The sequence below is a fragment of the Schistocerca serialis genome, chromosome 2 (genome assembly GCF_023864345.2).
Source record: "Schistocerca serialis cubense isolate TAMUIC-IGC-003099 chromosome 2, iqSchSeri2.2, whole genome shotgun sequence".
Lineage (NCBI taxonomy): Eukaryota > Metazoa > Arthropoda > Insecta > Orthoptera > Acrididae > Schistocerca > Schistocerca serialis.
Window position 1 is genome coordinate 854,083,428 of NC_064639.1, and position 26,483 is coordinate 854,109,910.

Genomic DNA, 26,483 nt, shown 5'->3' on the forward strand with positions numbered 1-26,483 from the left:
CCAATCGGCGTAATCCTTTTTCCAGTGGTGTCAGAAGCAGGACTCAAGTGTCGACTCGAAAGGTGTGACTTTTTTCAAACTGAACTACAGCACTTAGGTCATGCGACGAATAGTCAGGGTGTGCACACACTCCAATCTTATTTGCTTGCAATCTGTGGCCTGCCTGATCCTCGCAATGTGTCTGAACTTCAGTCAGTGCTAGGCAAGGTGACATACTACATTCGGTTCATACCGAATGCCGTTCAGATCGTGGCTCCATTGCATCGCTTATCTTTTGGGTGTGGACTAAAGACTGTCGAGACGCATTTCAGAAAATCCACAATGCTATGCTTAGTGGCAGAAGTTTAGTGCATTTTGACCCTGCCAAACCTACGGAATCGGCGATGTGCTTTCACACAGAATTGGTGCACAAGACAGACCTATTGCTTTTGCCTCAAAGTTGTTAACTCAAACTCAGTGCCATTATTCTCAAATAGAAAAAGAGGCTCTCGCTGTTGCGTGTGGTGTGACCAAATTCCATCACTACCTGTATGGTCGCAAGTTCTTATTAGTGACAGACCACAAGCCTTTGCAGTCCTTGTTTCATTCGTCAAAGTTGGTTCCTACACGCACCGCTCAAAAATTGCAACAGTGAGCTTTGTTGCTTTTGCAGTATCAGTATGAAATTGTGTACAGACCTACGACAAATCATGGTAATGCAGACGCCATATCTCGCCTTCCGATTGGTCAAGACTCTGATTGAGATGCATCTGCCGCTTCTTGTTGCCAAATCGGTGTGCAGGGCTCTGAATTGCTGGAATCTTTTCCCTTGTACCACAGAAAAATTTTACAGCCCACGGAAGCAGACCCAGATCTCAAGATTTTGTTGCATTACATTCTCATGTCTTGGCCTCGCTCATTGAACAGCTCGGGGACAAAAAATTAAATCTTTGAGGTTTGTCAATGACATTTTAATTCTGTCAGAGACAGCAAAAGACTTGGAAGAGCGTTTGGAAGGAATGGGCAGTACCTTGAAAGGAAAGTATAACAAAAGCAAATGGAGTTAAATCAGGTGATTCTGAGGGAATTAGATTGGGAAACAAGACATTTAAAGCAATAGATGAGTTTTGGTATTTGGGCAGCAAAGTAACTGACGTTGGCCGAAATAGACAGGACATGAAATGTAGAATTGGAGTGGGAATCACTAAAACAAAAGAGTTTTTCGTTGCGACGGGATCTTCTCATGAAATTTCGGCCACCAGTTTTCTCCTCCCATTGCAAAAACATTGGCACCCAACTACAAAGGGAGAAACGATCATCACGATAAAATAAGAGAAATATGGGCTCGCACAGAAAAATTTAGTTGCTCGTTTTTCCCGCGCGCTGTTCGAGAGTGGAACAACAGAGAGACAGCTTGAAGGTGGTTCATTGAAGCCTCTCTCAGGCACCTTATTGTAAATAGCAAAGTAATCACGTAGACATAGATGTAGATATAGATTTAGACTGGCAATGGCAAGAAAAGCATTTCTGAAGAAGAGAAATTTGTTAACATCAAAAAGAGATTTAAGTGTCAGAAAGTCTTTTCTGGTTGGTTGGTTGGTTTGGGGAAGGAGACCAGACAGCGAGGTCATCGGTCTCATCGGATTAGGGAAGGACGGGGAAGGAAGTCGGCCGTGCCCTTTGAAAGGAACCATCCCGGCATTTTCCTGGAGCGATTTAGGGAAATCACGGAAAACCTAATCAGGATGGCCGGACGCGGGATTGAACTGTCGTCCTCCCGAATGCGAGTCCAGTATCTAACCACTGCGCCACCTCGCTCGGTAGTCTTTTCTGAAGGTATTTGCAATGTAGCTACAGGTGTGTATGGAAGTGACACTTGGACGAAAAACAGCTTAGACAAGAAGATAACAGAAGCTTTTGAAATGTTGTGCTGTTGAAGAATGCTGAAGATTATATGGGCAAATCACATAACTAATGAGGAGGTACTGAATGGAAGTGGGGAGACAAGAAATTTGTGGCACAACTTGACTATAAGAATGGATTGGTTGATAGGACACATTCTTTGACGTCAAGGGATCACCAGTTTAGTATTGGAGGGCAATGTGAGTGGTAAAAATCATAGAGGGTGACCAAGAGATGAATACAATTAGCAGATTCAATAAGATGTAGGTTGCAGTAGTTATTTGGAGATGAAGAGCCTTTTACAGAATAGAGTAGCATGGAGAGCTGAATCAAACCAGTCTTCGGACTGATGTCCATAACAGCAACAACAACAACAACAAGTACCATTTATACATGACCTCTGACGCCATTTGAATCCCTTCATCTGACAACAAATGTAAATCGTCCACTCTGAGAAGACTGTTGGAGCAGTGGCTGATGGGAGTCGCTGTTTCGATAGAAATCGAAACACTGTAAGACTTGGGACTGATATACGCTTGTTTTCGGTAGCTATCAATCCTAGCTTTCAGACAAAGAACCATTCAATAAATTTAACCCATTTCGAATTCTTTTACGTCAAAACTCCGCCTGTTAAGTCTGCTTTATATTCGCTTACGAGCACATAGATGCACTGATTTTTCGTTTTATTCTGTGCGTTTCCTTCGTTCGAGCACCACAGGCATTTCATCCCCAGAGGTCTGCGGGCAATGCCCTAGCCTAGCAACACCTTCGATGTGAGTCCGCTCGGGCACTAGTAGCGCGTACTCCCTGAGATCCTACGCTGCGGGGAACTTAACAGTTCCTTATTCGTTTAGTAGTCGTGGGATCACAATCAACGTGAGCAGCAATGTCGCTGAACAATAAATGGCGGTCTCAGTAGACCACAATTATGACGCTGTCAAATTACGACACGTGCTGATAGACGTTTCTCCTCACACGATGCATAACGCCATCTTCTCACACACAAATACGATTTCTCAACGAGAAACCCACTACGTTCTTATATAAAGAATGTACATGCTTACTGCCACCTAATTCGTGTGGTTCGCATGATAACCATTTGCATATCAACGTATGTGGTAAAGACGTGTCCAGAAAAATGTAGACACTCTCTGATAGTTATAATCTTTGGAACAAATTGACATATCATTGCAATTTTGCGCGGTAGTTTAGTCCATTGTTTCTCAACACATCTTGGCGCGTGTTTTCCTGCAGGTGACAGTGCAGCAATGTATGAAGTAAGATTGTCGTTTTGTGCAACGCAAGGCGTTATTGAAGTATTACTGAAAGTGCGAAAACATGATGGAGGCACAGCGACATTGGCGTAATATGTACAGAACTCAGCCACCAACACGTACAACAATTTATCGTATTCGGGATAAATCTGAAGCCGGCGACACTCTTCAGGAGGTGTATGAGAAAGGGTCTAACCGACCAGAAACATCAACAAGTCCAGCTTCAAGCGCTGATCCGTTGCGTCATTTCACTAGGTCACCTAAAAGATCTGTGAAGCAAGGTGCACGTGAGAGCGGACAAGACGACCGAGCATACGACAAATTCTGAAGATTGCAAAGCGGCAAGTGTGCTTTCCAAGATCGCTGTACGCTGTGAGCGAGGACGAATTGAAGGATGGAGTTCTGCGAGTGGTTTGTAGGCACGCTTTGAGAGGATGCACGGTTTGCAGGGATATTTAGCTGGTCTGGCGAGTCGCAGTTCAAACTGAACGCTACTATAAACCGCCACAATGCCAGGTACTGGTCTTCTGAAAATCCTCTCGTTCATGTGGACAAACATCTTAATCTACTGGGCGTTAATTTGTGGTGTGGTCTGTCGACGCGTGGTTTGATTGGCCATTCTTCTGTGAGGGTACCATAACAGGTGAGATGTATCATTGCACGTTGCAAATATAGAGATTTTGTCTGCCATCCGAGAGGTGTTTGGAAATGAAAGATTTTATCTATAACAATATGAGTCTCAGCCTCACTGCCACAGAGATGTCAGAGCCTACTTGGATAAAATCGACCTGGACAATGGATAGGACGAAGAGGAGCTGGTGAGTACCCATCACGGTTTCCAGAATTTACAGCTCTTGACTTCTACCTATGGAAGACCTTGAAAAATGAAGTTTATCAATAGAAGCCAGCTACACTGAACGAGCTACAAGAAACCATCGAGGCGTCCTGTGCAGCTGTCAAACTGGCAACACTGACAGCAGTACTTCGGTCAACAGTTCAGAGGCGTAGACGTTGTTCGGCTGATAATGGGGACAATTTGAACACATAAATAAATGTTATGTAATTTTGTTTCATTAGTACTATTAAAGAGCGTCTATATTTTTCTGGGGCCCTCTGTGTGTACTACATACCAATTTTACATTGTAGGATGCCGCCTTCATTGAGCTGCAGTCTTTATGTTCATGAGTGTATAGTCAACTCTAAGTACACGGTCTGAAAAAAAAAGTGATACACCCAGAAGGGAAAGGAGGAAACAAAATGATACTTCACGGACTGAGACTGTTGTGATATTATTTCAGTGATTACAAAATCGTGCCAAAATTACAAAGAACTTGGTAGAATGAGCCCACTTATCAGTATGACATTGCATCCGCTCTGGCCTGGATGCCTGCGCTGATTCAGTAGGGAAGGCTGTCGCAAAGTCATTGTATCCTCTCCTGAAGCAATCTGGCCCAAAACTGTTGTAATTGGTCCTTGATATCTTGGATACTGGCACTGAGCTGGTCCCACACATGTTCTATCAAGAACCGATCTGGGTATCCTGCTTCTCAGGCAAGTACCTCAACAACATACAGACAGTTCATGGACGCACATGCCACATGTAGATAAGTGTTCTACTGCTGAAAATAGAACCGTCATACAGTTACACGAGAGATAGCATATGAGCATTGAAGTTAGCCAATCATGTCGCTGTGCACGCAAATTCAAGTCACTCGTCAGGTACAATTAGTGTCAGTTGTTCTATTTGCATAGAAGATAGAGCACGAGACTGCTATGCCTTTGGCTCGGATCCTATCCTTATTATCGTCCCATGTCCAATTTTCTACCGTTCTCTGAACAAACAAGACGTTTGGCGACACTGTTTCTGGCAATTTACACGTGCAACTACCTGATTGGCTGACTTCAACTCTAATTAAATCAGAAACGGCGCAAAGGATTTTTTTCCCATAGCAACTCTTTGGACAACCTACGCTGCAACACCTTTACAAGTTTTTCAGACTGTATGTCCACAGAGCCTGGTGACAGCACTAAACATGAACAACCCTAATGCACTCTAATGGCCATTCTACCTACTATCATCTGATTCTTTGCATGCAGTATCTCCCAATGGTGTGTAAGTGTCTTCTGAGTGCTTCACTTTTTGTCAGGCAGCGTACATGCTGTAATGAACATTCTCAGTCGACGATTACTTTACTATAGTCAGCAGCATAATCACATTCTACATCACTGTTTTTTAAGTACATCTATATTTATAAAAATTGCACGTGGGATTTGATGTGCTGTATATTAAACCGTCTAATTACTGAGACAAAGCAGCTCGTCTTTACGCATTTCTAATCCCTTTTTCTGGTGGTATTACTATAACGATTGTGTTAATAGGGATACTCAATGAGTTACATAAGATTACGCAATGTTGGGCAATATGTTGACACTGGATTGTGTGTGAGAGAGAGGGTAGAGGCCGAAGTGGCCGTGCGGTTAAAGGCGCTGCAGCCTGGAACTGCATGACCGCTACGGTCGCAGGTTCGAATCCTGCCTCGGGCATGGATGTTTGTGATGTCCTTAGGTTAGTTAGGTTTAACTAGTTCTAAGTTCTAGGGGACTAATGACCTCAGCAGTTGAGTCCCATAGTGCTCAGAGCCATTTGAACCATTTGAGAGGGTAGATAAACCGGGGGCCAGAGAATGTCCTGTGTAGCGCCCCAGGTGATGTGGCACTACATCAGATATGTTAGATGAGGGCCATTGTTCGACCCCAGAAAGGAACATATATACAGACAACAAAATGGAGGGCTCTTATTGGCCCAAAACATAAGGAAGGATTTTGCTACCCTGTGTCAAGGAAACAAAGCAGCAATCAGGAATGGTCTGTGAGGGTGAGCGGTTACGTGTTGGGTGTAGACACCTTTGATCACGGTAGAAAACGCCTTATCAGTTAAATTGTGGGCCTTTTTAGAGTTTGTTGAATGTAACTGTCATTGTTTTGGCGCGATAAGTGAGTGTAAGAATGGCTCTGAGCACTATGGGACTTAACTTCTAAGGTCATCAGCCCCTAGAACTTAGAACTACTTAAACCTAACTAACCTAAGAACATCACACACATCCATGCCTGAGGCAGGATTCGAACCTGCGACCGTAGCGGTCGCGCGGTTCCAGACTGTAGCGTCTAGAACCGCTCGGCCACCTCGGCCGGCTGAGTGTAAGACCGTTGTAATCTACATACTGCACAGATGGACGATAAGTGATTGTGTAAACATTTTTTGTAAACCACCAGAAAGGGAATTACTAGAATTACAAATGGCATCCCTTCAAAATACGAGCGCGCTTTTATTCGACCATTAACTCCTCTCAGACTTCACATCATTCTACATCGTTAGAGCCATCCATTTAGGCTCTGAATCCGGCGGATTGGCGTTTCTACTGTGCAGAGGTGATAGCAACATCTGAAAGACGCAGGTAAGTATATTTCAGGTAGCTACAGCGAGATACAACGGACATACGTGTCTCCACCAGCAACTTGCCGAGTTCAGACAATCCACCATGAATAGGTTCTGTGACAGGTATTGCTAATGCAAGAGAATGTTGAGGTACGTAACATCACACATCTAAATAAGACAAGACTCTACACCGAGTTTCTCCGTCAGACATCTGACATCCAAATACTGATTCCCTTCGCTTCTTTACTGACGTTTACTTCGAATGAATTTATCTTTAATTCGTAATAGTTTGCTGATGTTCTATATGAAATACTGATGATTTGTGTTGGAATTCGTTTTAAGCACATAAAATCCTGAAGAAACGTGAAAATTGCTATAAATTCATTACGTTATTCAAATGCATGATCTAAAGCGTTGATTTTTATCCTTACCTGATAAACTATTTCATGTCCAGCCCAGCAGTAAATGAATATTTGAAATGCTGGCAATGGAAGGAAAATTAAACATTTCAGAGTTGAGTTTCCCTCAGGGTTCTGGAAGAAAAAAAATATAGCTACAAGATAAGACACACAGTGCTTAAAACATAAAATATCTGTTTTCTAATACGACACATGCTCATCAAAATCACTGCAAAGACTTATATTTAGAAGAATTATCTACTACCGTAGGAGCAATACACTTTTTCCATCCTTTTATTTACACAGGAGAACTTCACACTTGACAATTTTAGAGATTTTCGTGCAACTTTAATCCACTACATTCACAGTTCATGTAAACAAGTCCGCAAGAGAAATTATATCCATAACTTTATTATTCTGATGAAGGGTGATTACATCATACTAATATGTATACTATCTCCCTACATTATTTATAGATAAATTATATTTTCTTTTCTTTTGAAGTATTACTAAACGCAGATTTGCAGGTTTCATATGCGTGCAAAGTTTCCTCGACTCTCATTGTAACAAATGTGCAGTGTTAGAAGTTCATGGAGGGTAATCGAAAAGATCGGAACACAGAGAAATTAATTAAATACAATAAAGATGTTATAAAACTATATATATATATATATATATATATATATATATATATATAGTACGCAATATTGTATACATAAAGTCCAGGAACAATTTCAATTATTTATTGTACAAGAACTAAACATTGTACAGATTTTATGCATATTGTTTTTTAAAGAGAAACTCTGAAAGTTTTTTACAAACATTCTATATGCAAAAACCATGTGTGACCCGTCAGATGTCAAAACGGTAATTGAATTCTTGCTATACCCGTCCCAGCAGGGCATCGTCGACTGTGGCAGTCGCTTCCCATATTCTCTCCCGGAGCTTTGCTACATCACGTGGTAGAGGCGGTACATACACCAGATCTTTAATGTGTTCCCAAAGAAGAAAGTCACACGGAGTGAGATCTGGTGATCGGGGAGGCCATTTCATGAAACAGCTGTCCCCTTCTGTGGCACGGCCAATCAAACATCCATTGAACAGCTGTAGCACACTTGTTTTTGTCGAAGTCCAACACACAAAAGCTCGTTCCGCACCTGAACTCACCATGTTTGCGACTAGTGCTGATTATCGACAAATTACCAAACTACGCTGTGGCGGTATACATGAAAAAAAAAAAAAGAACCTGCAGGATTTCTCTTCAAAATGACAAATGTCTGATATCTGTACAATGTTTGGTTCTTGTGCAATAAATATTTGAAAATGTTTCCGGACTTCATGTACACCCTGTACATATAACCGATAATCGAAGGGGGGTCAACTTCTTAACTGGTTCACTAGAATGATAGAACAGTGCAGGGCATCACACGCTACTAAACTTTTGCCATGTGACTCGTGGTCGGAAACGAGAACTTTTGGTACATGAAATTTTATTTTGCATTCCGCTGTAGCCATCAAGTGAGATGGCTTGACATTAGTAGAAGAAACGTCCACGCGATGACTAAGTCATTAATGGCGGGGCGAAAGCCTTATTTGGAAATGAGGAGGAACGAAACTGGTCATGTTCCTTGCGAGGAAACCATCCCGGCATTCGCCTTAAGCAGTTTAGGGGAACCATGAGAAGCATAAATCTGAATGGCTGAGAAGGGATTTGAACCGCCTCCCCCCTCCCCCCCCCCCCTCATACTCCATGCTACCCCATCTTACCCTACAGAATTCGAATCCAGTGTGCTGACCACTAAACCACTTCACTCACTGACAAATATGACAGTGGAGTCCTGCTGTTGTTGTGGTGTTCAGTCCTGAGACTGGTTTGATGCAGTTCTCCATGCTACCCTATCCTTTGCAAATTTCTTCATCTCCCAGTACCTACTGCAACCTACACCCTTCTGAATCTGCTTAGTGTATTCACCTCTTGGTCTCCCTCTACGATTTTTACCCTCCACGCTGCCCTCCAATGCTAAATTTGTGATCTCTTGATGCCTCAGAACATGTCCTACCAACCGGTCCCTTCTTCTAGTCAAGTTGTGCCACAAACTCCTCTTCTCCCCAATTCTATTCAATACCTCCTCATTAGTTATGTGATCTACCTATCTAATCTTCAGCATTCTTCTGTAGCACCACATTTCGAAAGCTTCTATTCGCTTCCTGTCCAAATTATTTATCGTCCATGTTTCACTTCCATACATGGCTACAATCCATACAAATACTTTCAGAAAACGACTTCCTGACACTTAAATCTATACTCGATGTTAACAAATTTCTCTTCTTCAGAAACGCTTTCCTTGCCATTGCCAGTCTACATTTTATATCTTCTCTACTTCGACCATCATCAGTTATTTTGCTCCCCAAATATCAAAACTCCTTAACTATTTTAAGTGTCTCATTTCCTAATCTGATTCCCTCAGTATCGCCCGACTTAATTCGACTACATTCCATGACCCTCGTTTTGCTTTTGTTGATGTTCATCTTATATCCACTTTTCAAGACACTGTCCGTTCCGTTCAACTGCTCTTCCAAGTCCTTTGCTGTCTCTGACAGAATTACAATGTCATCGGCGAACCTCAAAGTTTTTATTTCTTCTCCATGGATTTTAATACCTACTCCGAATTTTTCTTTTGTTTCCTTTACTGCTTGCTCAATATACAGATTGAATAACACTGGGGAAAGGCTACAACCCTGTCTCACTCCCTTCCCATCCACTACTTCCCTTTCATGCCCCTCGACTCTTAAAACTGCCATCTGGTTTCTGTACAAATTGTAAATAGCCTTTCGCTCCCTGTATTTTACCCTTGCCAATTTGAAAGAGAGCATTCCAGTCAACATTGTCAAAAGCTTTCTCCAAGTCTACGAATGCTAGAAACGTAGGTTTTCCTTTCCTTAATCTGTTTTCTAAGATAAGTCATAGAGTCAGTATTGCCTCACGTGTTCCAACATTTCTACGGAATCCAAACTGATCTTCCCCGAGGTCGGCTTCTACCAGTTTTTCCATTCGCCTGTAAAGAATTTGTGTTAGTTATTTTGCAGCTGTGACTTATTACACTGATAGTTCAGTAATTTTCACATCTGTCAACACCTGCTTTCTTTGGGATTGGAATCATTATACTGGAATTATTATATCCTTCTTGAAGTCTGAGGGTATTTTGCCTGTCGCCGGCCGCGGTGGTCTCGCGGTTCTAGGCGTGCAGTCCGGAACCGCGCGACTGCTACGGTCGCAGGTTCGAATCCTGCCTCGGGCATGGATGTGTGTGATGTCCTTAGGTTAGTTAGGTTTAAGTAGTTCTAGGTTCTAGGGGACTGATGACCGCAGCTGTTAAGTCCCATAGTGCTCAGAGCCATTTGAACCATTTTGCCTGTCTCATACATCTTGCTCACCAGATGGTAGAGTTTTGTCAGGACTGGCTCTCCCAAGGCTGTCAGTAGTTCTAATGGAATGTTGTCTACTCCCGGGGCCTTGTTTCACTTAGGTCTTTCAGTACTCTGTCAAACTCTTCACACAGTATCATATCTCCCATTTCAACTTCATCTACATTCTCTTCCATTTCCATAATATTGTCCTCAAGTACATCGCCCTTGTATAGACCCTCTATATACTCCTTCCACCTTTCTGCTTTCCCTTCTTTGGTTAGAACTGGGTGTCCATCTGAGCTCTTGATATTCATACAAGTGGTTCTCTTTTCTCCAAAGGTCTCTTTAATTTTCCTGTAGGCATTATCTATCTTACCCCTAGTGATATAAGCCTCTACATCCTTACATTTGTCCTCTAGCTGTCCCTGCTCAGCCATTTTGCACTTCCTGTCGATCTCATTTTTGAGACATTTGTATTCCTTTTTGCCAGCTTCATTTACTGCATTTTTATATTTTCTCCTTTCATCAATTAAATTCAATATTTCTTCTGTTACCCAAGGAGTTCCACTAGCACTCGTCTTCTTACCTACTTGATCCTCTGCTGCCTTCACTACTTCATCCCTCAGAGCTACCCATTCTTCTTCTACTGTACGTCTTTCCTCCATTGCTGTCAATTGTTCCCTTATGCTCTCCCTGAAACTCTGTACAACCTCTGGTTTAGTCAGTTTATACAGGTCCCATCTCCTTAAATTCCCACCTTTTTGCAGTTTCTTTAGTTTTAATCTACAGTTCATAACCAATAGATTGTGGTCAGAGTCCACATCTGCCCCTGGAAATGTCTTACAATTTAATACTTGGTTCCTAAATCTCTGTCTTACTATTATATAATCTATCTGATACCTTTTAGTATCTCCAGGATTCTTCCATGTATACAACCTTCTTTTATGATTCTTGAACCAAGTGTTAGCTATGATTAAGTTATGCTCTGTGCAAAATTCTACCAGACGGCTTCCTCTTTCATTTCTTACCCCCGATCCATATTCACCTATGTTTCCTTCTCTCCCTTTTCCTACACTCGAATTCCAGTCACCCATGACTATTAAATTTTCATCTCCCTTCACTACCTGAATAATTTCTTTTATCTCATCATTGAGTCCTAAGTCTGCTAAATTCCTATGACACAGCGAAGAATTCTGATTAGCATGATGACAACTGGAAAGTGTGAACTTTACATAGATTTTCATTGAAATAAAATATATGGACAGTGATAAAACATTCTAACTACTAAAATTTTTAGCGATTGACGCACACAATGAGCTGAGGGATAGTTAACAGGGATTTCATATCGTAACCCCCCCACCAAAAAAAAGTAAAATAAAAAGTAAAAGGGCTGTACTAATCATTAATGTAAATAGATTATTATGAGCTTATTGACACTACAATAGTGAAGCCATAGTCACAGTATATGAATTTTTTTCTTTACAAAGAAAGGAAAAAAATTATATACTGGGACTGTGGCTTTACTATTGTAGTGTCAAATAAACTTTTAAATTATATTTTACTCACACTCCTTTATGACAATCATGTCAGTATATAGAAAAATAAGATTATTATGAGATGATTCCTGAAATTTTTACGATCAAATAGTATTCTATGATGTTTTAGGATTGCAGCTACATGACATCGACTTCTTGCCATGTTGATTCAGTCATCTTCAGGTGAATATTTTGCACTGGAGATTGCTCGTTCACATCGCTAACTTTATACTAGAAATCGCGCAGAGAGGCATGTGCCAAGGTAGCCCCTACCTTTGTCGAGATTCGTGCCCTCTTAAAATATTGCTCCATCTATGGCGAGCAGGCGTATGCATAATGGTGATACCACTTTCGTGATCTCTGTCAGAATGTGGGCTCAAGCAGTTAAAAGTCAGATCTAAAATTAATAACGTGTCAGTAATAGTAACGCCTTTGTGCCAAGGGGAACTGACCCAGCCTCTATACAACAGTTCAGAGGGTGACCCCGGTCCACTGAGGGTGCTCTGGTCATGCATTGAGCCAGTATGTGTGCGGGGGCAGATGACTTGTGACCGTCGTTTGCTGTGAGTGACCTACCGACCTCGCTGGAAAAATCTAGTACTGCGAGGACTGTTTACGCTCCATGCGCTTACCCTATCTGTCTTCGTGGTATATGTACTAGCGTCTAGTGGTAGCTAGCTATATGCAGGATGTAGAAGCGATGATTTTGTTTGATGTAGGATACGAATTGTGTGTTTACTACACTGAGACTATAAGTGGTGATGTATAGCCCAGTTGGAGATCTGTTTCATGCTGTAATATTCAGGTTTTCGTCGTCAGTGGCAGAGCAGTGTAATTGAGGAGGTGTGACCTGTAGACCACTTTTGCAGGGTTTAACTGTCAGTGCATTATGGCAATCTGTACAAAATAGTTCTGCCGCTGAAAGTCTAGCCTGCAGAAAAAAGTGGTGGACAGTGCTGCCACACCAGCACATCAGTAACTTGGCGGGTAAATTCAGTAAGAGTCAATCAGAATGCTCCATTCATTCACAAGACATCCTTTGTGCTGGGGCATAGGAGCCTCTACAGACTGATTCGAACAAGATGGGGGCAAGTTACCCTAGAGTAATGTGATGTCTTGTTCAAGTGTTCAAAGACAAGTTGAAGCACACCATCCATCTCTGGCGGGATGCTGTCCTTTGGATGCGGTGCCTCATCAGGACCATCAGGAAGAATGCATTCGGTGTTACTCTGGGCTATTTTCGTAAACAGGTCCTGTTAGGACAAATATTTCCATGGAGACAAGCTGAGACATTACGAAAGCTCCTACAACAAAAAAAGTGACCATTAACTATTTCTGCTGCAATTGACAATTTCTGAGAAGGGTTGATACATAATGGATGGGCTGTCTTTTTAGGATCTCTAGGAAGAATGCATCCTGTGTTATTCTGGGAAGCATTGCAAAAGATTCCTACAGCACATCCAGAGGGAGACTTGGATGTTATTTACATAGACATGAGTATAATACTGACATTTTAGCTGCACGTTCGAGGGTGAGTTGCTACATAAACATCTCACGACACCGCGTCAGCCCACATTGGGCATGTAAACACATGGGCGTGGCGAGACGCATCTCACATGTGGTACAGGCTGGACCAGTGTGCACACCTAACATATCCGGTCATCATTCCAGCTTGGATCTCTGTAGGGAAAAGTCTGCTGATATGTTGAGGTCGAATTTCTTAACGATAATTCGAAAGCATTTTTATGTGAAATAAGTGTTTGTGCACTGCATTATTTTCGGCTATTTAACGTTGTGTGTATGTTTGCATAGTGTTACACATGAATCATTTTTTTGACAGTTTTACGAGTAGTGAATGTGTCTGTGCAACAGTGTACTGCACTATTTTGTGAACAGATCTGTAGGTTGTGCAATGCATTATTTCGACTGTTTATAATTAGTGAGCATCTTTGCAGAGCGTTTTATAAGCATTATTTTGACAATTTACGAGGTTTTGCATGTCTGTACATCAGGTACTGGATTATTTCGGTAATTTACGGGTAGTTTGCAGGCCTGTAGGCTATGTATTGTGACATCAAGCACGTCAGGGCGAGTGTTTTGTATCAGTGTAATAAATAAATTATGTGAAATCTGTCCCTAAATAAATTGTTCCAGCTTCCCACTGAAAATAAATACACTCCTTCGTCTCCAGCAGCTGGACATAGAGTGAGTCCTTTTCCCACCATTTTTCCCCAGACTGCCGTTTTGGATTACATCATGGAAGGGATGATAGTGCCCTCTGATGGCGATACTATCTACTAGGTCAGTTGGACTCTGGACCTCATGGTGAAGACACTGGATGGAGCTACTGCCTACGACAACTCAAATTGTTTAAATAAACACTGCATGCAAAATAAAGACTTATGTCCATCCTATCCAGCAGCCCAGTACAGGCTGAGTACTTTTCTGCCAAGTCCATGGAAGAGGTGGTGGTGGGATGACTTAGGTTAGTGGAGGCAGCCCAATTGACCAATTTTCCCGCCAAAATTTGAACTTCCCTGCATGACGTCATTGCGACGTTGCCACATCTATTACTGCCATCTTGGATCTACCATCTTGAATAAATTTGGGAACAATGCAGAGTGGGGCCACGTCCTTGTTGCCCTAGTACTCATGAGCCATGATTAAGCAGTATCTCTATTAATCTGTTGTCATATATGGCCCATGCAAATGACTCAGATAAAAGAAACATACCGTTTCTACCAGATCTAACCCACTACCTATTCTGTTCCACACTAGCGCTCACTCACTTTGTCTTATTGTTGGTCTTTTCTACTCATAACCATGACCTGGACTCTACATCAGTTTTACCAACCCATATCCCATGTTTCGTATCATTCACTCTCCCACATTACATCCATTCTCAAACACTACCCGTCCTTCAACGTTGACCCCCGCCACTCCTGACTCCACCAGACCACTTAACCTCCCCATTCTTACAGAGTTCTCCTCTGGTGCAGATTATTCCCATTTTAGTGCAGCAAAGTGCTTCCTCATTTATTTCAGTGCTGTATTTCTATTACAATACATCTACATATACACGATTACTCTGTAGTTCACAATCAAGTCCCAGACAGACGATTCATCCAACCACCTTCAAGCCATTCCTGAACCGTTCCATTCTCGAACAGCGCGCGGTAAAAACGAACACTTAAATATTTTTATGCGAGCTGTGATTTCTCTTACTTTGTTATGATGATCGATCTCTCTATGCAGGTGGGCACCTACAAAATTTTTTCGCATTGGGAGAGGAAAGTTGGTGATTGAAATTTCATGAGAAGATCCTGCACAACAAAAAAACATCTTTGTTTTAATCATTGCCATCCTACCTCGTGTATCATATCGTGGCATTTCTTCCCTTATATCGCGATAACACAAAATGAGCTGATTTTCCTTGAATTTTTTCGGTGTCCTCCGTCAGTCCTATCTGATGCAGATCCCATACCGCGCTACAATACTCCAGAGAGGACGGACAAGTATAGTGCAGGCAGTCTCTTTATTAGACCTATTGCATTTTCTAAGTGTTCTACCAATAGATCGCAGTCTCTGGTTCGCTTTTTACAACAACATTATCTATGTGATCGTTACAATTTAAGTTATTCTTAATTGTAGTTCCTAAGTATTTAGTTGAATTCACTATCTTTAGATTTGTGTGATTTATTGTGTAACGGAAATTTAGCGGAATTCTTTTAGTACTCATGTGGATGACTTCACACTTTTCATTATTCAGAGTCAACTGCCACTTTTCGCACCACAGAGATAATAATTTAAATCATTTTGCAGTAGGTTTTGATCATCTGATGACTTTACATTATGTTAAATGACAAAATCATTTACAAGCAATCTAAGAGGACTTCTCAAATTGTCTCCTATGTCGTTTACGTAGATCAGGAATAGCAGAGGACCTATAACACTTCCTTTGATTCACGCCAGACATCACTTCTGTTTTATTCGATGACTTTCCGTCAGTTATTACGAACTGTGACCTTTTTGACAGGAAATCACGAATCCAGTCACACAGCTGAGACGATACTCCATAGGCACGTAATTTAATTAGAAGTCGCTTTTGAGTAACGGTGTCATGAGCGTTCTGGAAAACCGAGCGAGGTGGCGTAGAGGTTAGCACACTGGACTCGCATTCGTAAGGACGACGGTCAAAACCTGCGTCCAGCCATCCAGATTTAGGTTTTCCATGATTTCCCTAAATCGCTCCAGGTACATGCCAGGATGATTGTTTTGAAAGAGCATGGCCGATTTCCTTCCCCATCCTTGACACAATCTGAGCTTGTGCTCCGTCTCCAATGACCTCGATGTCGACGGGATTTTAAACCCAATCTTCCTTCCTTTCTCCCTTCTGGAAATCTTAAAATATGGAATCAGTTTGACATCTCTGTCCATAGCACTCATCACCTCATAAGAATGAATAGTTAGTTATGTTTCACAAGAACGATATTTCTGATTCCATGTTGGCTATTCGTCAATAAGTCGTTTCCTTCGTGGTAATGCATAATGTCTGAACACAGTATGTGTTCCAAAAATGGTTCAAATGGCTCTGAGCACTATGGGACTCAACTGCTGAGGTCATTAGTCCCCTAGAACTTAGAACCTAACTAACCTAAGGACATCACAAACATCCATGCCCGAGGCAGGATTCGAACCTGCGACCGTAGCGGTCTTGCGGTTCCAGACTGCAGCGCCTTTAACCGCACGGCCACTTCGGCCGGCTATGTGTTCCAAAATGGTACTGCAAACCGCCGTTAGTGATATTGGTTTGTAACTCAGCGGATTAATCCTATTTCCTTTCTAGGGTGTTGATGTGACCTGTGCAACTGTCCGCCCCGGTAGCTGAGTGGTCAGCGTGACAGACTGTCAATCCTAAGGGCCCGGGTTCGATTCCCGGCTGGGTCGGAGATTTTCTCCGCTCAGGGACTGGGTGTTGTGTTGTCCTAATCATCATCATTTCATCCCCATCGACGCGCAGGTCGCCGAAGTGGCGTCAAATCGAAAGACCTGCACCAGGCGAACGGTCTACCCGACGGGAGGCCCTAGCCACACGACATTTCCATACCTGTGCAACTTTCCAGTCTTTATGTACGGATCTTTCAACAAGCGAGCAGTTGTACATTATTGCTAGGTATGAATCTATTGTATTAGCATACTCTGAAAGTAACCTAACTGGTATACAATCTGGACCGGAGGCTTTATTAACTGCTTTAAGCTGCTTCGCTATGCCGAAGGTATCCACTTCTAAGTTACTCATGTTGGCAATGACGTTAATAATTTAGAAAAAAAATGTAAATATTTAATCTTCCATAATATTTTGAAATGATTTGTTTTTGTGTAAATACTAGTGGTTGAAGAGCTGCTTGTATGCCAGCCCACACTCACCCATGGGGGCGGGGCAATGAAAGAACAATAAAGGAAAATGACAGAAACTTGGAATTTCATTCCTGGGCCATGACGCATACAAAGCCCTAAACCGACCTATTTTCTCTTATGTTAATCTCACCTGCATTTCAGCATCACCAAAATTTTCTGTCTCCTTCTAAATCCTCAAATGTCGTGCTCTTCACTTCGCCTTCCATGTCTGCGTAGCTCCCTCAATCAAATCTTACGTCAACTACCTTCTTTCTCTCCTCTCTCACAGTGAATACCTTCGAGTTAGCTGCAGTTCCCATAAACATCCACGTAACCTTCGATCTACGCACTCTCTACATTCTTTCTATCCCAACTTTTATCACCTCTCTTTACATTACCACGAAATACGCCCAGAAATTACTTAGGCCTTCGGATTTATCGGAGTACTCGTTACTTCTTCATGTCAAGGCTCCTCTTCACGTTCCTATTCAAGAGCTTGGGTTGCTGTCCTCTTCCCCATAATTTCCATCCCACTGCCATTCCAATATACTCTCCCACAAAATCCTCGTCGCCTACTGCTCACTTCATTCTCAAGACCAACAAAGCCCATTTCTTATCCGTGCCTACTCTCTAATAGTCCCAAAATCGTGCTCCACCAACAATTCCCAACACCAGCTGAAGACATCAGTTTAAATTTCGTGATCATCATAAAATCGGCTGTCAGCCATTAAGAATAATTCATGAAAGTCATCGATATTTTCATTTGAAACCTTACGTAATTTAGTAGTTTTTCATGTCATTAATTTTTTTCCACCGTGCTCAGTCTCTAGGGATTGATCGATGGGAGGATACGGAACAAAAAAAGGTCTAACGAACTTATATCCAGAAATGCTAGAGACCATTTATTCAGTCCTACTTTGTCACAGAGACTGCGGTCTAATACGCGCTGTACCTATATATACATATTAAATCACCTGCATTCTGTTACAGAATGTAGGTGAACTAAATTCTGGATTTTCCCATAAGCTCAAAGGTGCAAAATTGTCTGTACTCTCGTCATTCATAAACAAACAAGCGTGTCTATAACTAATTTTATTATGATGGTTATTGTAACATTTCCCCTTTTGTCTTTAGTTTATTTTTAATTTGACTGTCGTATATGATCGTGAACTTGCGCATAATGTTCTCCCTCGATATGCTGACGCCCACAGAGATTAATTAGGATGTTTTCGTAATTTTCATCTCTGCAAGGCGCCATGTTCGTCTGCTGTGCGAAATTAAGAAAAAAGTTTCTCTTCTATGAATAAAACGAAATTCGACGTTTTGTGGCATGCTAAGCTCTCTTGTAGACCGATTAAAAATGACAACGTAGGATTACCTGACTTTGTGATTTAATTCAGATAAAAAATAAAAACATTTTCAGAGATCAGACACCTTACAGATTGTCGAGTGTAGCCTCAAAACCTTCCACCGCAAGAGTCACCAATGAACACGCAGTGCAATGATGTATTTTACGATGTTTTTGAAACATTTGTAAAATCTCAGTTAGCGTAAACGCAGTATCCAGTCATAACAGGTCTCTTTACTTGAACCTGTTATAAAATTTTACCATCATTTACACGTGTAACTTCCAGTTACCATTGACAATCCACTCTTCTCCCCCCCCCCCCCCCCCCTCCCGTCCCGTCCTCCTTATCTCTAAAACAACATCGTCCATTTGGTGTGTGATAGGGGAGGAAAAAATGAAACTTTCATCTAATGAAGCGGTTGCCTATGGGACAAACATAAACGTCCAAAATTGGAAAAATCTATTTCACGTTCTGAGGTAGTTAAAAAGTTTCAAAACTCGTTGGACCCATTTTAGTTCAGTGAAGTGGACGTTCAGACTCTGCAAACTTATGAACTTTTCTAGTTTCACCAATCCATTTTCATACATGGTACAAATGAGACAACACTCTCCTGCCTTTCATTTCTCTGCAGCGAATATGTCCGAAAACGATTTTCATTTTGGGGAAGTCTAAGCGTTTTCGCGCACTGCTCCTCAGCCCATCCAACCATTTGCTTTTTTTTGTTCCTTCTCATAGAGGAAAGTCACGTGAATTACATAAAAATGCTATCTGGTTTTTGTGCTCATAGTTGCGATATTCGCGTGATCATAGGGCATGTGTTAAAAGCGAAGAAAGACGATACTCATTTTCTTACGGACTGATAAGTTTAATTTCTTATACCGTTTGTAAGCCAAATTATACTGAAGGATGAATAAAAGAAAAAAAGAGGTGCACATTATTCATTTACAAAAAATAAAAACGTAAAAAATTGCAGTAGTTACATACACAGACTACATCACCCCATCGAAGGGCGAAAACGTAGAACTCACGTTATGTGATGCTGTTAACAAAACGTACATCGATTGGTTGTGTCGAAAAATTTGTTAGTTGATTAAAAGGAGACGATCACTTTAAAATGATTTAGTCTTCTCTTAAACTACACTATATTAGTAGCTAAACGTCTTACGGTCGCAGACAAGTTATTAGCAGTGTGCCCTGGATAATAGATACGTGTTGATTGAGAGATATACAGGGTGATTCACGAAGATATGCACATATTTTAATATGTTATTCTACAACTAAAACTAAAGAAAGAAGTTCATATAAACATAGGTTCGCAAATGTTTAGTTAAGGAGTTACGGCTAATAAAAGACTTTGCCTGAAATTTAGCAACTTCGCTAATATGAAGCCATCGCAAAACTGTACGAGGTTAAAGTAAAGCACGATTTCCATTTATTTTGTTGTTATTTGTCTGGTGAATCTAATAAAACACGCCCCAGACGTGTATCTGCAATAGCTTTCCAGAACATCCAGAGAAGCAAAGATTATTATACAAGTAAATTTGTTTACTTTCCATGAAGAATGTAGGAACGTTTATGTCATTGTTGGAAGCCGTTAGTGAGTTGAATGAGATGTTCACTCTGCAGCGGAGTGTGCGCTGATATGAAACTTCCTGGCAGATTAAAACTGTGTGCCCGACCGAGACTCGAACTCGGGACCTTTGCCTTTCGCGGGCAAGTGCTCTACCATCTGAGCTACCGAAGCACGACTCACGCCCGGTACTCACAGCTTTACTTCTGCCAGTACCTCGTCTCCTACCTTCCAAACTTTACAGAAGCTCTCCTGCGAACCTAGCAGAACTAGCACTCCTGAAAGAATGGATATTGCGGAGCCACAGCCTGGGGGATGTTTCCAGAATGAGATTTTCACTCTGCAGCGGAGTGTGCGCTGGTATGAAACTTCCTGGTAGATTAAAACTGTGTGCCCGACCGAGACTCGAACTCGGGACCTTTACCTTTCGCGGGCTTCTGTAAAGTTTGGAAGGTAGGAGACGAGGTACTGGCAGAAGTAAAGCTGTGAGTACCGGGCGTGAGTCGTGCTTCGGTAGCTTAGATGGTAGAGCACTTGCTCGCGAAAGGCAAAGGTCCCGAGTTCGAGTCTCGGTCGGTCACACAGTTTTAATCTGCCAGGAAGTTTCGTTAGTGAGTTGTTTCAGTCGTTTCCGAACCTCGAAACGAGTTAAATTTCTGTACTGTTCAGTGAACGAATATAATAACAACAGTGCATTTAAGTGAAACCACATAGTAACTGCTGTAGTTTGTAGATTATTTATGAAATAGGAATGCCTTTCAAATTTACGACAGAGCAATACGCCGATATAGTTTACTTATGGCAAATGTGGTGGTAATGCTACGGCTGCAGTTAACGAATACCGCGAACTTTATTCAACTCTGAGGACTCCGAATGCACGAACCATTAGTGAAGTATTTCGCATGCTACGGGAGACAGGTTCTCTACCTTGCATTCAAATCAGTACGAGCGCTCGATACGTGAAGACGATGATGAGGATATTATGGATGCTGTTCAACGTAGCCCGTGTACCAGTATACGAAAACTCTCAACGATCAGGAATTTCACAATCTAAGGTATAGCGTACACTGAAGTACAATAATCTGTACCCTTACCATAAACAAAAAGTGCATCATTTACATCTGGGAGATCCTGCCCTTGGCTTGGAGTTGTGCAGCTGGTTAAATACTAATCGGCAGTTACACAAATACATTTTACTTACTGATGAGGCACAGTTTACTCGAGATGGCATAAACAAATTACATAACGAGCACGTGTGGTCTGAAGCAAACCCACATGCAACTGTGCAACTCAAATTCCACCAGCGATTTAGCATAAATGTGTGGTGTGGTATAATCAACACACACTTTATTGAACCATTCATTTTCTCAGGACGTCTAATTGGCGAGAGACGTACTTACAATTCCTTCAAGAAGAAATGCCCCGCTTACTCGAAAATGTTCCACTTGCTACGCGATAGCAAATGTATTTTCAACATGACGGTGCTCCTCCACATTCCACCATCGGCGTTACTGCACATTTAAATGAACATTTTTCCCAGAAATGAATTGGTCGTGGTGTTACACGTCTGTGGCCATCCAGATCTTCCGATTTAACACCAATGGATTTTTGTGTATGGGTAGGGATGAAAGACATAGTTTATGAGGACGAAGTCAACACACGTGAGGCATTACTAGCTCGTATTATGAATACAATAGACGAAATTAAGAACAACCCTGTGAAACTGAAACGAGCAAAAAGATCTGTTCATACACGTGCAGCTAAATGCATTGAACTCGGTGGAGACATTTTTGAACATTTATTGTGATTGTATTGTGAAGTTGTATGTACATTACACAACCTCCTTAACACTCAGCTTTGTGTTTTCCTGTTTAACAAGAATTCACGTGTACTATGGTATTCATAAAAGCAGATTATCTGACACATTCATATTTTCAGTTGTTATTACCATCAGTTTTCCAAAATTAAATTCTCTACAAGTTCTGTTGAAAACTTTGTGCAGTTGTGTGGAATTTAAAGAACAAATTGGGCCAAGTAGTTAATAAATTTAAAATTTTACGAAATTACTTCTTTGCTTCTCTGGACGCAGGCCTACTGGAAAACTACTGCAGATACACTTCTGGGACATGTTTTATTAGATTCATCAGATCAATAACAACGAAATAAATGGAAATCGTACTTTAACCTCGTACAGTATTGCGATGGCTTCATATTAGCGAAGTTGCTAAATTTCAGGGAAAACCTTTTTTATCAGCCGTAACTCCATAACTAAAGATTTGTGGACCTATGTTTATATGAACTTCTTTCTTTAGTTTTAATTGTAGAATAACATATTAAAATATTTGCAGATGTTCGTGAATCACCCCGTATTATTCATCGCAACTTTTATTAATGAACAAATGTACTGAGGGACTGTGGTTAATAGGCCTATTCCAATCCCTTAAACAGGATTGTGCAAGATATTCGTGAATTCAAACCACAAATAATTTGTGTTACTTACTCTTTAAACTGCATCATTAATGAGATTCCCTACACGTTATGGAATGAAAGTAAGCAAACGATGTCTTTTCGTAGTTTTATACCATATACATCTGACAGCACTCATATGGCAAATCAATAATTGTTTACTCAATTTGGTAGCTCAGTGGTACATTTCTCGCAGCTAAATATACTATGAAACTATAATCTGGAAAATTTAGCTCTGTAGTCCTCTACTATCGGCTTGGGCACATATATTATACATTTTATCGGTGAAAGCCTCTTTCAGGTTTGAACTGCATGGAATGAGTTTTTCTTTTTCATTTCAGAGTTAATGACAGTGAATTTCCTAGAAACCGTTTAGTAACATACTCGAAAACATTATTGCCATTTATCACTATATTTGTGATATCTACAAACAAAACAAGTAGGCCTATTGAAACTTACTGGCACATTAAAACTGTGTACCGACCAGGTTCTAGTAAGTAAGTAAGTAAGTAACTTTCGCATCAGCGCATACACTACTGCAGAGTGAAAATTCATTCTGAAAACAAGTATTGTATCTGATAATATTACAGATGATAAACCAGTAATATATGAGACAGAAAGTGAGGGTCGTAAGCTGGAATGTGCAGGGTACTATGGATAATTCTTTGCTTTTGACGTTCTTTGTTACGTACAGAGAAATATGGCTTGAATCACTTTGCAAATTTTCATGTGACACCATAATACTGCGATCTACTTAGTCGAAAGCTATTGACAGATTACAGAATATATTGATAACTAGTAATTTATTGTGTAATGAATTAACTGCGTTCTCACTGTATGTGTAAACAACATTCTCAATATCAGAAACAATTTTAAATTTAAATTGTGACTTGGGTAATTTTTATTTGCAATTAGATATTTAAGAAGCTGCTTGAATATTATCGTTGCAAATATTTTGGAGAAAGCTGGAGAAAGATATATGGGACACGAACACAGTTGAAAAATTACGACAAACTGATGAACTGGTTTTGTACACAGAGTAAGACAAACTATAGATCGTCATTGAACATTGCCTGATAAACACTGAATTTATAAGTACTCTGATGAAAATGTTAATCAGTTAATGAAAAACCGCTGCATTTGCTGTTGAGAACTTTATTGAGTTCGCTACCGTTTTCAGCCTTTACATTAGGTCATTCTGAAATGGATCTAAAAACTGCCATCAAATGCTAAAAGTGCAGATCATGTGGATTTAAAATATTACATGCTCAATGACATCGTGAGAAACATAGACATCTCAAGATTATAAAAACCATTACATTACATTATAGTTACTCTTTGGTTTAAGAGGATTTATGTCTTGACGAATCTAGATTTCCAAATTGAATGTTTCACAAATAAAAGGTAAAAAATAGTTTTATAGATCGTGTTCAGAAGTACCCATGAATACACAGTGAATGAAGTTGGCCAAATTGTTGGTTTATCAACATGTACTGTCCAATGTATCTGCAAGGAATGGTGTACCGTTCAGAGCCCGGGGTCCCGGGTTCGATTCCCAGAGGGGTCAGGGGTTTTCCCTGCCTCGAGATGACTGGGTGTTGTATCGTCTTCATCATCATCATTCATCCCCATTATGGTCGGAGGAAGGGAATGGCAAACCACCTCTGCTAGGATCCTGCCTAGTCAGCGGTGCGGGTGTCCCGCATCGTCCATCTACGCTCCTCGGAGTATGGGACATCATCATCATCATATAATATAATACGTAATTCATATATATTATATAATACATATTATATATCTACATCTACATTTACATAGATACTCCGCAAGCCATAGTACGGTGCGTGGCGAGGGTACCCTGTACCATTGCCAGTTATTTTCTTCCCTGTTCCACTTGCAAATAGAGCGAGGGAAAAACGACTATCTGTATGCCTCTGTACGAGCCCTAATTTCTCGTATCTTATCTTCGTCGACCTTAGGCGCAATGTATGTTGGCGGCAATAGAATCGTTTGATAGTCAGCTTAAAATTCCGGTTCTCTAAATTTTCTCAGTAGTGATTCTCGAAAAGAGCGTCACTTTCCATCCAGGGATTCCCATTTGAGTTCCCGAAACATCTCCGTAACACTTACGTGTTGTTCGAACCTACTGGTAGCACATCTAGTAGCACGCTGCTTCGATGTCTTCTTTCAATCTTACCTGGTGCAGATTCCAAACACCCAAGCAGTACTCAAGAATAGGTCGCACCAGCATCCTATATGCGGTCTCCTTTACAGGTGAACAATCTTTCCTAAAATTCTCCCAATAAACCGAAATCGTCCGCAGCTCCTGGTCGTGCGGTAGCGTTCTCGCTTCCCGCGCCCGGGTTCCCGGGTTCGATTCCCGGCGGGGTCAGGGATTTTCTCTGCCTCGTGATGACTGGGTGTTGTGTGATGGCCTTAGGTTAATTAGGTTTAAGTAGTTCTAAGTTCTAGGGGACTGATGACGATAGATGTTAAGTCCCATAGTGCTCAGAGCCATTTTTGAATAAACCGAAGTCGACCATTCACCTTCCCCAACCACAGTTCTCACACGCTCGTTCCATCTCACATGGCTTTGCAACGTTGCGTCCAGATAGTTAAACGACTTGGCTCTTCCAAGCAGGACACTAGTTATACTGTATCCGAATATTATATGTTTGTTCTTCCTAATCATCCGCATTGTCTTACATTTTTACACATTTAGGACTAGCTTTCATTCGTTACATCAATTGGAAATTTTCTCTAAGTCATCTTTTATCTTCCTACAGTCGCTCAACATCGACACCTTACCGTACATCACGGCATCATCCAGTGGCGGTGGCAAGGGGGGGGAGGGGGCGGCTTAGGGGCTATAGCCCCCCCCCCCCCAATGGAGTAGCATATTACACTAGATAAAATGACTTCAGAAATCAGCGAATGTATTACTTCAACAGATTCAATCATTTTGTTTATAATTATGTTGGCGTATAGGTTGCAATGTATTTCAAACACATTTTAACAAAAGAATAAGAGTGGCAAATAGCTTACTATCTAAACCAATAAATATCATTTAAATGAGCGTCTCCCTCTTAAATTGCTGACCCCAGACAAAAACTTCGAAATCGCCGGACGTCTCGGTCAAATCGTATTATTTTCCCGGGCACACACATTCTGTAGACACGTTTTTACCCTGAACTCCAAAACAGTTACCAAAAACTACTTTAAGCAACACCACATTTTACCAATTTGTCGGTGGAGGATACCAACTCTCCTTTTGTTAAGTGATTATCCATTCCTCGGCCCCCTCCCCCCCCCCCCCCCCCGCCATTAGCTCCCCCCCCTCCCTCCCCCCGACCTACTTCTAGAATCGCCCATGGCTTCATCAGCAAACGACCGCAGATTGCTGCCGATTCTGTCCGCCATATCACTTATGTATATAGAGAGCAACAGCGGTCCTATGACACTTCCCTGGGGCACTGCTGACGATATCCTTGTCTCTGATAAACACTCGCCGTCGAGAACAACATACTGAGCTCTGTTATCTAAGAAGTCTTTGAGCCACTCACAAATCTGTGTACTTTCTCCAAATGCTCTTACCTTCGTTAACAGCCTGCAATGCGGTACCGTGTCAAATGCTTACCGGAAATCTAAAAATACGGAATCTGCCAGTTGTCCTTCATCCATAATTCGCAGTATATCTTGTGAAATAAATTATACATTATATATGATACCCTAAATGACAGGGACCATAAACGAGTGTCATGCCTTGTTG

At 41.3% G+C, this 26,483-nt stretch overlaps 1 protein-coding gene across 1 annotated transcript in view; it reads right to left on the reverse strand.

Moving 5' to 3' along the window:
- Window positions 1-26,483, reverse strand: part of LOC126456465 (odorant receptor Or2-like) — a 99,155-nt gene that overhangs the window by 43,234 nt on the left and 29,438 nt on the right. The window contains exon 3 of the mRNA XM_050092216.1: window positions 7,023-7,124. Coding sequence (XP_049948173.1) covers window positions 7,023-7,124 — 102 coding nt within the window. The remainder of the gene's footprint in view (window positions 1-7,022; window positions 7,125-26,483) is intronic.